The sequence below is a fragment of the Taurulus bubalis genome (genome assembly GCF_910589615.1).
Source record: "Taurulus bubalis genome assembly, chromosome: 4".
Classification (NCBI taxonomy): Eukaryota; Metazoa; Chordata; class Actinopteri; order Perciformes; family Cottidae; genus Taurulus; species Taurulus bubalis.
Window position 1 is genome coordinate 28,167,430 of NC_136592.1, and position 13,497 is coordinate 28,180,926.

Consider the following 13,497-nt stretch of genomic DNA (forward strand, 5'->3'; position numbering starts at 1 on the left):
GCAGAGAAAACGCTTAGTGGAGGAGTGGGGAGGTCTGGGGGGCTCAGTTTCTATGGCAACAAGCCAGCTGGGAAACCACTGTAAATCAAAGCGTGAAGGAGATATCAAGGGAGTGAATGATGGAGAGAGGAAGGGAGGGCGAGAGAGAGACGGGAGGCGAAGACAAAGAGAAGGTTCGGGTTTACCTGTTGAAACGCTGCGGCAGAGAGGTCGGAAAAAAACTGCGGCTCAACATTCAAAATGGCCGCCGAGTCGAGAGCAGTCGGACACGCAGACGTTGACGTGTAAACGTGGGCCGTCGACGGGCTTTTTTCTGCCCGATACTGGTGAGAATAACGAGTTCACGCTGTTCAGAGCGCCTTCAGTCGACCACAGCTGTGATCAAACACTCTGAAGGGTCACAAACGCAAAGTGGAACGAATATCGCCGTTTCTGATTCTGGCCGCCTTGTGTCGTAGACAGGCCGATAGTGCTGCGTTACGTAATGAAGAGATCTCTTTTTTAATGGGGAGAACTGAAAACGGGTCGGGTATGACATGGACCCCACCCGTCTGTTTGCGCGCCGCCAAAAATATGAGGCCCCGCCCACATTTCCATGCAGTTTTTATTGAGCAGAGAATTGCTTTTCTGAAAACTATTTTATTTAGGTATTTTTACAGTTTAACGAGAAATAAATCCTTCGAAAGTAAGAAAGAATCAAAGTAATTATTTGACCAAGAAGGGCCATAAAATAAGTAAATAAGTACAAATAATAAGAAGAAAAAAACTGCCAAAGTTGTTTCGTTTTAGGGGAAAACGTCTCCGTTTCAGTGCGATTCAACCCCAAAATCCCCAATAAAGTGTCTCTAAATGATTGTGACACTGGAGGCCTTTTTCGTTCCTTCTGGACTAAATGCACCGAGAGTAATACGGAAGTCTGATATCTGGATTGTTTTATCCAGATATTTGTTTTACCCCCTAAGATGGCGACAATAAACTGAATAATTAATTTTTTTAAAAGATATACATGCATCTCATGAGATTCCCCTTTGAGTGTTCTCCCAACGCGATTCAGTTGCGTCTGCATTGTTACTGAAAACATATCGGTCAGCTGCTCCTCCGTCATTCCCCACAAATCCCAGGGTGCATTGTAAAATACATTTCTTTTGGGAGGGTTACCTGCTGATAGTAGACATAAGCCAGGACGCCGGCCAGGATCTCCAACAGGAAGATGCACAGCAGCAGGACGAAGTACTGGGGACACGGGGACAAGAACAACAAGGCTGTTAGAGGATGTCACCCCAAAATCTAAAAACAGGATCGCCATTTATTCATCTAGAGTTGCCTCGTTTTGGAGATACTGGCCGTAGAGACGCCTGCCTTCTCTCCAGTGTAACGGCCGACTAAAATGCACTTGGAAAGGAGACAGAAAATGTTTTTTCTTCCGCCAGAAATCGTGACCCGGTTTCTCGAGATCATCCATCGACCTCGCCGGGAGCCGTTTCATTGGTTTGAGTTCATTCTAGTATGGAAGTGGGACAAAGTGTCTAACGCTTCAGCGGGTCGCTCACTTATGAATATTAAATGAATGAGCACAGAGCTGATGATTTCAAGCCCACGTGGAGAAGACTAGGATTCGTAGTTTGCAACAGAAAGGAGAAGAAGAAAAAAACATGTAAACTGTCAAATCAATACTCGAACGATCGAAAGATGCAGAGTTGTTGTTATTCTGTTAATTTAGAAGACCACGGAGGGAGAGAGAGAGGGAGAGAGTGTGCAATGCGACACCCTCTCCCTCCGTTGTGTGTTGATTCTGGCGACCCCTGTGGACAAAGGTGGTAGTGTTGCAGTTCATAGATTTTCATTTAGTGTTTCATGTGAACACGACAAAGTACGGGCTGAGAAATCGTCACCGACGTTGTGGGTTTAATTCCCAGAAGTCGTACACAGAACGGGTGCAACAGTGCCGGCCCTTTAAAAAGAGGCCTCACCACTTTATGGTTTATCTAGAAGAAGAAAAAAAAAGGCGACACTGAGAGTTATTGCTCGTCTCCCACAGAGTGCCTTTTGTGGAGAAGGTTTGCTGTTCGGGGTTTATGATCGGGGGGAAGAGAAGAGATATTATCGGACCCCAAAAAAAAAACTTGACCCAAATTCCTCTGGCCCGCTGAGAGAGAGAGAGCGAGAGAGAGAGAGACAATCAGGCCGGTAAAGTGGACTTGGTGTTTGATTTGAGAGCTTGGTGCTGATTAGAACTCTGAGCCTGAACGCTGCACAGACTCTCAGATTAATTTAGATGTTGTGTTGATGCTTTCAGGAGCCTGGCGACAGAGATGGAGACTGAATACACGACCGTAAAGCTGCTGCTGCGAGGAACGCTCAGTTGTGTGTTGATTCTGGCGACCCCTGTGGACAAAGGTGGTAGCGTTGCAGTTCATAGATTTTCGTACAAACATTTTTTTTTTGAAGGTTTTTGTTTTTTGTTTTTTTATTTTTCCATTTAATTTGAAGTTACTCCGTCTCAGGAAACATCTTCGTCACAACTCTTTAAGAACAATATTTGACGGAAATGTTTGTCTTCGTATGAGCTGTTTCTTTGTGTTTTAAGGCAGAAAATGGATGGAAGTTAACAGAAATACACCAAAGCCGTGTGACAGCAGTCTGCATTACTATATTATATATATAGTATATAGCTACAGTATATTATATAAGTAAGCACCCTCTTGCTATTACTTTGATTTGAGATCAGTCTCAACTTTAACAGATGCATTTTGGAACGATTAACTATAAACTCCTATACTCAAATCTCTCCCCCTCTCTCTCCCCCTCTCTCTCTCCCCCCCTCTCCTCCCCCCGGGGCGACCGAAGGGCACAGTGTAATTACTGGCGAAACGACTCAGCATGTTTTTTTTTGTTTAAATACAGCTATGCATTGGCTTTAAACTTTCTAGTTGAACAACAAAATGTCCAACATCACAACGTGAAACTGTTAAAAAAATAATTGAACTGCGTTTTTTTCTCCGGAGTTTTTTAGGAACGACATTGAACTGCAGCGAGGAGAGAGAGAGACACACACACACACACACACACACACACACACACACACACACACACACACACACACACACACACACACACACACACACACACACACACACACACCTCCGTGTTTTCTTGTGTTTCCATCTCAGACTTCATTGGAAGTGGGCCGCTGCCTTTACAATTACCGAGCGAGGAGGAGCTGAAGGTGACTTCAATCAGACGGATAGTGCTTTCCATAAAGAGTCCAGCCGGCTCCTTTGTTGTCAACATTTTAATCTAATCATAAAGTTTTCTGGTTCATCAACAAGTGGAAGAGTCATGTGTGTGCTTTGTGTGATCTATATGACGGAGAGGTCGTATCCTCGTCTTCACATTGAGAATTGCACAGACAGGAGGACGTCTTCCACATCGTCACGCAGATGAACGTAATATTAACATTTCAGCTGTTTCTAGCACCACTAGATGGCGCCAAATGCGACACGATGCACCTTTAATGAACCTTTATTATCTTTACTTACGAAGACTGATTGAGTAGATTCACGTCATTCGAGCCGAGAGATTCACACATTTTGTTATTCTAGACGCAGCTTTACTTCACTTACAACCAATACAAATCGGTGAGACACAGAATCAAAACATGTCCCGCCCCCTTATAACAACCGTGTTTCCTTTCGTTGGATAAGAGTGCATTTATGTTTTTGTAGGTTAATTTTAAAAAAGCGAGATTGGTTTCCATGGCCGATTTCAAAACGCATAAATAAAAGATTTTGGACGAAGACATTTAAAAAAAAAAGGTAACGCAACAAGATACCAGGAGTTTGTTTCTTTTGATGCGAAACACGTCCTTCAATCAAAGAGTCGGCGGTTCGATCCCCACAATGTCATCATGTAAAAGGCGCTTCGAGTGGTCGGATGACTAGGAAAGTGTGATGCAAGTCCACCCACAACTGGCCAACACCCATTTATAGACCAGTACGGCGTCGGGAAACACACTTCATTCAAACTCAAAAACAAACGGCGACTTATGCAGCTGGTCGGCTCGAAGACGATGCCGAAGACGATCTTGCGTGGCCTGGGAGGTACTCCGAAGGGGTGTGTGTTTGTATGTGTGTGTGTGTGTGTGTGTGTGTGTGTGTAGCGGCAGTTACGTTAGCCACTAGTCAAGCGAAAAACACTGTGAAGCCCGCTGTGTCTCCGGCTGCAAAGCAGCGGCTGGAGGGCCGGTGATGCACTCAGCTGCGTTAAAGCTAGCGGCCAGCTAAGGGCCCGGCTAAGATAAGGGCGAGCGAGGAGTCGGACAAAATATGGTGCAATTTGCTGCAGGAGATCCTCCTGGCGGAGATAATGAAAGCTAAAGACGCTGAAGTAGATGAATAAGAGAGCTAGGGAAGGAGACGAGGGCAGAAAAGACAAACGGCTGAAGTGAGAGAGACAGAAAGAGGTTTGTGTAGAGGACACTGAGGAGAGACACTCTTCAGGCTCGTAATGTGGACGCTCAAACCGCATGAAGTCAGTTTCTCCACAGGTGGATCCAGCCTCCGTCAGGACGCTTTCCATCTGGCTCGCTTGGAAAGGAAAAACTTTCTCTCTCGAGTCATTACACTGTTCTGCTGCTTTTCCCCCCCTCTCCTGCAAAACAACGAGGCCGTGTGTTTGCAGACACACACACACACACACACACACACAGACACACACGGTGGGAGCACTTTCCTCTTTTTCCTCCTGGCCTCACTGACCTCGCTCGTACTTTGTAAGCACCACCAACAGGTCGGGTTGAGGCCGTCCCTTTAATCTGAGGTTTATTTAAGCCGTACAGCTGCAGACATCCTGGTCTCTTCTTTGTTTTGGTCACATGACAGAGTGGCCAATCACAGCGGCTCTCACCACGTACAGGAAAACAACCCCCACCACCACGCTGCACTTATGTTCGCCCTCTTGAACAATCTCGGTAGCATTTCTGCTCACAGACAAGCTCGCTCCTTCACGCCGATTCATCGACCTAATCTCAGCTCCTCCGGATGCGTCTCAAGACTCCGCCGTACGCCCGGGACAAGAGGCGGCGAACACAGCTCAGTTTACGCAGAAGTGCTGACTAACAAATCTCGAGGTGACTTCATCTACTGCGTACCGATAGAGCTACAGGCTTCTCACTTCTTTCCTCAATATTCACTGTGGAATAAAAGCTAATCCTTTGTTTGTGTCACATTAATGCGACCATAAACGTGGCTTTTGAAATACTTGCGTTTACCTTTCAAATCTGTCATTTTTATTTACTTTTTAATCTTGGTACTATTTATTCTATTTTAACCACAAGCTTCCTTTATGTTTGTTTACCTTTAACATGGTACTGTAATAGTTTTTACCTTGTGGGGAAAGCATATTTAAAGTGTGCTCTATAAATCAAATTCATCATACAGTAAGTAGGATATCTAGTTTTAAGTCAAGTGACACTGGATTTACTAATAATTTTATTAAAAAAATAATAATTAGAGAATACAAGAGCAATTCCAATTGCATTCGTACAGTATTATCTTTTCATGCACACATTTACCATGTTGACATGTGTGGAGCAGTGTGTGTGTTTGTGTGACAGTGTGTATGTGTGTTGTTGTGGTTGATTGTTGATCGTCTCGTCTAACGTCTCATGTCTAATGTATGCACCTTCCGCCTAGAAAAAATCCTTGTTTGTGTAAACATTCCTGGCAAATAAACGGTTTCTGATTCTGATCTTTCTAATATCTAATAACAGGTTGTTTAAGGCTTCGTTTCCAGATCCCTGACACACCAGCAAGTGTCTTGCTCTTCCATTTTTTTCAGCGCCACGAGTGAAACTACAATGGAAATAAAGATGTCCTCCAATATAAAAACAATGCATATCCCAAATCCCCACTGTTCGCTGGCCTCGTTCGACCTCTTACCACTCGCAGCAGCTTCCTCTGCTCCTTGAAGGTGGCGCAGCAGCCCAGCACGCCCGTCACCATGACGATGGCTCCAGCCAGGACCAGGATGTAGGCGGAGGCGGCGTACGTCTTGGAGGAGAGCAGGCTGATGTACTCGCTCTTCTCCACCAAGGTCCAGACGCCCACCGCCATCACGCCGCCGCCCGCCAGCTGGGAGAGAGAGAGAAAGTGGTTAGAGGCACATTTTGTAACGATTGATTGAGAAAATAAGGAGCAGATTAATCAATAAATAAAATAATACTTAGATGGAGCACTAACGGATGCAGGACTTTAACCGTACAGAGAACTCCTATTGTTTAAAGTCTTATAAAGCATTAAGTTCATCCTTAAACCTTCAGTATGTCAATGAATGTACAATAGAGAACAGATCACTCCTTAGTTATACATTGTTTTTCTTTTTGTTGCTTATTCTGTTTTTCCCCTTGTTCTACGTGTGTATAACTAATATGAGCATCATCAAAAAAAGTAAATTGTCTGAAAAACATCTGTAAATGTCTGATTGATGCCCACTACCAATAAAAAAAGAATGAAAAAATAAAAAATAACCTTCAGGATGTACAAAGACTGCATTAAAAATAAACATGAAAAGCTTCAATCCAGCGTATAAATGTCATCGTCCGACATCTTCAGCATTATTTCAGATAAAGGTTTTGAGAGAATATGAGGGGAATTAAATCAATGTGATGACACTATGACGAGTCAGCAGATGGTGCAGCACAGATCTGTCACCGAGCCAAAGCAGTCAATTTAAAAGCAGCCGAATTTAAATGTAATTACTAAAATAATAAAAAATAGTCACTTTCCACAAGAAGCGAGACACTGAGTCAGACTGGAGCCACACCCAGAGATGTTGGGCAACAAATTTACTCGCTTTCCTCAGTATTGACGTTTTAAATGGGAACCACAGGGGTTTGCTGGTTTCAGTGATATTCTTAATATTAGTACGTTTGGGTTTGACCCTCACTTCTAGTGCGGTTCATCCTGCAGGTGGAGTTCAAACACTGATAACTCACACACAAGCAGTCTAAACATGCCCACTTACTGAGAGGCTGCTTGTCCATCCCAACAAAAAAAAAGTGAGATGGGACTTTATTCATCTTGAGGGGAAAATGTTCTGCAGCAGCTGGAAATATAAACATTAAATAGATGAAGATGATCAGTAAAGTGCAAACCAAGAAGTCAGCGATTCTCAATTAGTTCGCTCATGAGCACAACTCAATAGTTAAATATGACAAGACACACCCATGCACCATAGAAAATATTAATAATAATAATAATGTCGCCCTCGGGGAAGACAAAGCGTTATTATCTCTCAGAGGAACAAGTACTTCTGGCAGTTCGGATTAAATCGTCCGTGTTGACTTTATTTAAAATATGAATGCGCCATGTCTACATCTGGATGCAAGTTAAGTTGAATCAGGCAAAAACTAGCAGATATTGGTTTCTGTTGAAGGCCCAAGGGCCGTCTTAAAAGATGGGGATGTAAACGTGAGATATATAAACCTGTAAATGGGTCAAATATTAAAAATGTAACAGAGAGAACAGGCAGAAACAGGGAAATATTGGTTTCTGTGCCAAGAGGTTAAGACAGAGATTATTTCATGAGATGTAGGCAACACTTAATATATGCAATGTGTAATGCATTTACAGTGTAACTTCTTCGAAATATTATTATTATCATAAATATTGTAGTTTACTTTTTAAAGAAATGCTTGAAGCTTGAATCAAAGAGACATTTTACGCAAAAAAAAAAGAAAATATCAAACCACATATTCTCAAACGTCATAGTAAAGTGTGAACTGTTCCACAGGGCCAGAGGCTGAAGGAGTAAAATGGGGTTCTGTGTTTGCAGTATTCCCTCCATGTGCTCTTAACCGGCTGTTAAAACCCAATGAACAACAGGAAGTAGAGGCTTGAAACTGAAACGGGACCCAAGGGAAAGAAGCTTTGGCGACCTCCAGTGGCAGCAAGAGGTACAACGTTCAAAGAGTCTGCTGAAGGCAAGTCAGTGGCCTCCTGTATCTGAGCAACTAAACAGAGTGAAAATATTATTAGCTATAACTTCCTTAGTCTAAAATCAGGTCCAAAATAACCCCCAAACGCTATAACAAGTCATCTGTTTTTTTTTAAGTGTCTTCCTGCAACAAGCACAGACACATATGGATTTAGCTTCTCTGTATTTTCTACTTCATTTCAATCAAATGCCGGTGAAGTTATCATCGTTCCACCATCAAAAACTTTGCCTCTTTGTTTAAATATCAGCGCACTGCATTGTTTACTCAAAACGGATCTCAGCGGTTGGTGCATGAAATATATTTGTGTTCTGAAAATGTTTGGCTGATCGGAAAATTGTAAATTATTTCAACTTAAAGCCTCAAAAGAATAGAGTCTGTGAAACCTTCCAAAGAAAACATTGCAAATAACCCAACAAGAAACGTGATTGGACGAGAGGCAACAGCACTTCCTGCTTTGTAGGTGTTCTAATAATTATTATCATGATGCATCTTAGATTGCAACAAACTATGCACCAGAAAGATGACCATATTTCCACAAATAGCATTTGAGTTAAGTCACTAATGGTCGCCAGAAGAGGACGGAGAGGAGGAAAGAAGCCTGGACAGTCCGGATTATTGTGGGCCGAGGCAGGAAGTCCTGATTCCCCTCCACAAAAAAAACAAGGGGATTAAATGTCAAGTCATCAAACCTCCATGTGGTTGTAACGCTGACAAGGCTCAGCTTTGTTTTGTCTGCCGGCCTGTGAGGATCCATCACAGCAGCGAGTGTGAAGCGTCGTCACAGAACATCCAGATTAGGAAATCAGTTGTTTTGTTCTCGACACCGGAACGTTTTTATGTTATTTTTAGGGAGAGGAATTAAGGCTTTGAATGCCTCTTCTGTGTCCTCTGCAAACGTGTGTCACTGTCCTTTTGTTGTCGAGGGAAGAAAACCACGCTTTGTGATAAAACACTAAGAGAATTTAGTGATGGCTGAGATCTGGGTCGGAGAAACAAGGACAGATTATTTAGGGGTAAACCTCGAAGCAGCGAGTGCAACAGAAATGTCACATTGACTTCCTCTCGGCCTCGCTGTGGGCCGCCATCTCATTATCAACAATAAAACCAACGGACAAAAAGGGACCGGAGGAAAACGTTTTAGGCCACGCCTTAATTAAAAAAAATAACCATGCAGGATCTTGAGAAGCACTTGAGACCAACACAAACACTTTGAGCAGGCTCCAGTGGGCCGGAGAGGAAACTCACCCAGAAGAGGAAGTTGAAGGTGAACAGCAGGTATTTCAGGCAGACGGTTCCGCACGCTTCCTTCTTCTCCTTGTAGGCCCCCATGCTGCAAAACACGGCAGATTCCAGGTCAGTTATGTGTCGCGGTCAACAGGCAAGGAGCTGCAGTGAGAAGCTGTGCTGGTGACCGGTTCCTCCTCTGTACGGCGCATGCAAACAGCTGGTTTGATAATAACGGTTTAACAACGGTGCCATAAGGATAGCAATACTTTATTTTTTTCATTTAAAAATAGAAAAGACACAACTATTGTCCAAGCAAAAGATACAGATGTATAGCAAACGTATATATGTTAAACTTATATATATTAAACTCGACACATAAATCATAAGTAAAGTAAAACAGATGCAGATCAGAGCGGGCGTTCGATGCCCGCTTCCCCCATCCGTCAGTGTTTGATACTTGCAGACACATTTATTTTTTGCCTTTATTAAAAATAAAAGTATTGAAGTTTGATCCCCTACTTTAAAATTAAAGTTAGACCCCAACAGATTTAAGAGATGTGGGATTATGTAAACAAAGAAGCACTAGTTTGTAGAAGGTTATTAAGTCAAGAATATCAAATTAAATTAAACTAACCATTATAATTTTCTTAGTAATACGTCGATAAAATAAAATGAGTTCGGCCTCGGTGACGTCTTCAAATCTGAAATATTGGTTTGACCAACAGTCCAAAACCCGAATATATTCAATTTACTGTCATGTGATAAAGATAAGCTGTCAGACTTCATACGTGAGAATATTTGGCCTTTTTTTCTTGCCATTTGAAACAACGAAATAACGAAAACAACAAGAGATACTTGTGTTGGCACACAGGAAACAGAAGCAGGAAGAACCAGGAAGTTAAAACCATGAGATCAGCAGGAGGCCGAACCAGTGAACCAGTGAGTTATTTCATGCGTGAGCAGAGAGAACCAGAGAGAGAACCAGAGAGAGAACCATGACTCAGCACCGAGTGGGAGGCTGGAAACTAGAACTGCTTTACTTCCCGACGTCCAACGCTTCTAGAAAATCGTCTTCTCAGAACGGCGACGTTTACATTTCCAAGGCATCGTTTCATAAGTCGAGAAGTTAAAAGCGTGTTCTCACGTTGAACAGATGGAAGCGTACGCCGACAAGCTTTGCTCCCAACGTTCTTTTACTTTTCTTTCTTCGGCTCACAAGCCCAGACTCGCCCTCCACTGGCTGCCTCTTTCTCAAACTCCCCTCCCGACTCGCCCCGTCTGCACCCCACACGTCCACTCTGATGAGTGCTCTTGCATGAGTGAGTGAGTGAATGAGTGAGTGAGTCTGCTGACCATCTGTCCGGGCGGGACCACTTAGCGTGACCGTGTTAATTAAATGCAAACAACATCTCACAGACAAAACTCCTTATTTCATCGCTTTGAGCCGGATAAGAAAAACAGCTGAGTCAAGAGAGAAACGCATCACTGTGTAGCCCCGCCCCCTAAAGCTTATTTACTCTAAACAGACCATAATTTACAAAATGAAAATCATGCTGTATTGAAGAAGACTTGAAACTAGAGATTGAGACATAAACTCATGTTTACAATGTTTACTGAGGGAATACATCAAGAGAGAAGTAGAGTCATTTATATAGACTTCTATACAACCAGAGGAGTCGCCCCCCGGTGGTCAGGAGAGAGAATGCAGCTTTAACACATGAAGCATAGACTTCTATACAACCAGAGGAGTCGCCTCCTGGTGGTCAGTGGAGAGAATGCAGCTTCAACACATGAAGGATAGACTTCTATACAATCAGAGGAGTCGCCCCAAGGTGGTCAGTGGAGAGAATGCAGCTTTAACACATGAAGCATAGACTTCACTTTTCAGAGCCGGAGGTCGCCGCCTAGTTGGAGAGCAACTTTGTTTCACGTCTGTGTTTATCTTCTGGTCTTTAGATTACAACCGGACGTGATATCTGGACTCAAGGGCGCATTAAACCAGACGGTCGTCCTGAAAGCAGTACGACACGTTCGACACCGTCTGACACGCGGCGTGAATCAGATTCCGTGAGAAAACGACCGTCTCGTTTCCTCAAAGAGAAATTCTCAGTAGTGAAATACTTGGAACCGGTCCAGAAAAGCTTCTCTTTTTTTTTTAACCTGTAAAACCAAACCGATTTGTTTAAGTGTTCCAGACGCTGCAGGCTTAGTGAGGGTCGATGGGTATTTCGTGCATGTTGAGGGGGGGAATGCTAAATTACTGTAGTTTTGAGCACAAAGTACCAGTTGTAGTCTGTTTTACTATCAATCATAGATTTAACACAAACTTTAAGTTGTCATTGTTAGTTCTACCTGTTATTAAAAATTATTAAGTAATTATTTAGATTTAACATTTAGAATAAAACCTAACCAGATGCTTGTATTTCTTTTTCGTATCTATTTGTTTTTTAGTTATCCAGCATGCAGCAAATTAATTGGCAACCATTTTGATAGTTGATTAATCTGGTTCCAGCTTCTGCAATGTGATTAATTGCTCTTTTTCTTGTTCTTATTAAATCGTAAACTCAATATGTTGGTGGTTGATGTGATCTTGGACTCTGGGAAACGGTGATGGACATTTTTTTTTCGTTTCCTTCGATTTTATATAAAAAAGAAATGGTTGCAGGCCGAAAACAGGACGACGGTTCCACACCAGACTGTAAATATTAATGTCTCCAGTACTCCACCCTGTCAGCGAGCTCCAGATTTAACCTGTGGAGACGCAACTCTGACCATTTCATTTGGACTTCATACTACTTTACATCTGAAACTGAATTATCAGATTTGCCAAAAAAGTAGAGTCCTGCTCTTAACAGCAATGTCTCTTTTTCAGAAATCCTGACCTTCAAGGTCTGTGGAGGATTTTAAGGAACCGGGTCGTGATTATTGTGGAACGAGACATTGTTGTAGAGTCTTTCAATCTGGATTGATAATTGGCACCACAGGCAAGAGGAAAAAAATTGACTATGGAGTGCACGACTTAAAAAAACTATTTTCTATCTAATCTAATCAATCTAATATGTGGTGTAAAACAACTCTACTTGTACGAGTCCAAAATCTGATTTAAATGCGTGGATTTCAGATTCATACAAACACTCTGATTGTCACATTTCATCCGTCATGACAAACTTAAGTGTGTTTCTGTAATAGAATTACTCACTTTTAACTGACTGGAAGAATACAAATAATAATAAAAAACACCATCTTTGTTATGGGAAACCAATAATAATGATAATAAATATTTAAAAAAACATCCGGTGTAATATGTAAAACAATAATAAGAAATACATTATATATTTCTCTTTTAAATATTACAATATTTAGAAATATATATATTTATATTTCATATATTATATATTATATATATGTATAATGTATATATATTAACACAATATATTGCCTTAAAAAATACACACATATATATATATATATATGTATATATTTTGTTAATACATGGTTTGTTATGTAAAACTTAAAACAGTAATAAATATAGTTTTTAAACACTATAGGTTTCTTATGCAAAACGTAAAACAATAATAATACATTAAATGAAACAATCCGAGCTGTCCTATGCAACGCCCCCATTAAACAGTTAAACTTGGCTTGTCTGCACATCCCACGGGGCACAGAGTGGGTGAGTCCATGCACCTTGTTTTAAAAACCTCCATCGTGGGTGAAACTCACGAGTGACGTCACCATCACCGGTGTAAGCTAACGTAAAGTGAACCGTCCCGCTCTGCCGGCGGGCAGAGCGGGACGGTTCACTTTATCCAGACGACGTACTTTTAGACGACGGGCGGAGAACAACGACGACGTTTCACAGGACGCCACCAAATGTTTAATAAATTAATAAAAATTACTTCCTGGCCTGGTCGATGCGACACCCCAGCCAACAACTCAGCACACGAACATACCTGACTGTTGGTCTGGTCTCCTGTCGATATATATTTATATCAAACAAAAAAGAAGCGATTATATGTGAAAACCCGCCTGTTTTCGTTTCACTTTCCTCGGTTAAAAGCGGAGATCCGGAGGCCGGAGAGGGAGATAACAAAGTGCTGACGTCACTTCAGGGGAGGAGGAGCCACTGCTGCCCCCGCCCCTCCCTGTAACGTCACTACGTCTCTACTAGTTTAACATGTTTTTTGTGTGTGAAGCACTTTATAACATTGGTTTTAATGAGTGATCTATGAATACAAATTACTATAATATTCATATTATTTGTGCATTTGAAG

The 13,497-nt window shown here is 42.1% G+C and overlaps 1 protein-coding gene across 3 annotated transcripts in view; it reads right to left on the minus strand.

Moving 5' to 3' along the window:
* LOC306735633 (CD151 antigen-like) overlaps positions 1-13,287 on the minus strand; it is a 16,512-nt gene extending 3,225 nt beyond the window's left edge. For 2 of the 3 annotated variants that reach the window (XM_079217128.1, XM_079217126.1), the window contains exons 1-4: positions 13,177-13,287; positions 9,242-9,326; positions 5,940-6,131; positions 1,159-1,233 (exon numbers count right to left, since the gene is read on the minus strand). In XM_079217128.1, the coding sequence (XP_079073254.1) occupies positions 1,159-1,233; positions 5,940-6,131; positions 9,242-9,325 (351 nt within the window). In that variant the 5' untranslated portion in view covers position 9,326; positions 13,177-13,287. Of the gene's footprint in view, positions 1-1,158; positions 1,234-5,939; positions 6,132-9,241; positions 9,327-10,367; positions 10,386-13,176 lie in introns of those variants that run through there. The other variant, XM_079217127.1, reaches the window with a different exon arrangement.
* Between the last annotated feature and the right edge of the window lie 210 nt (positions 13,288-13,497).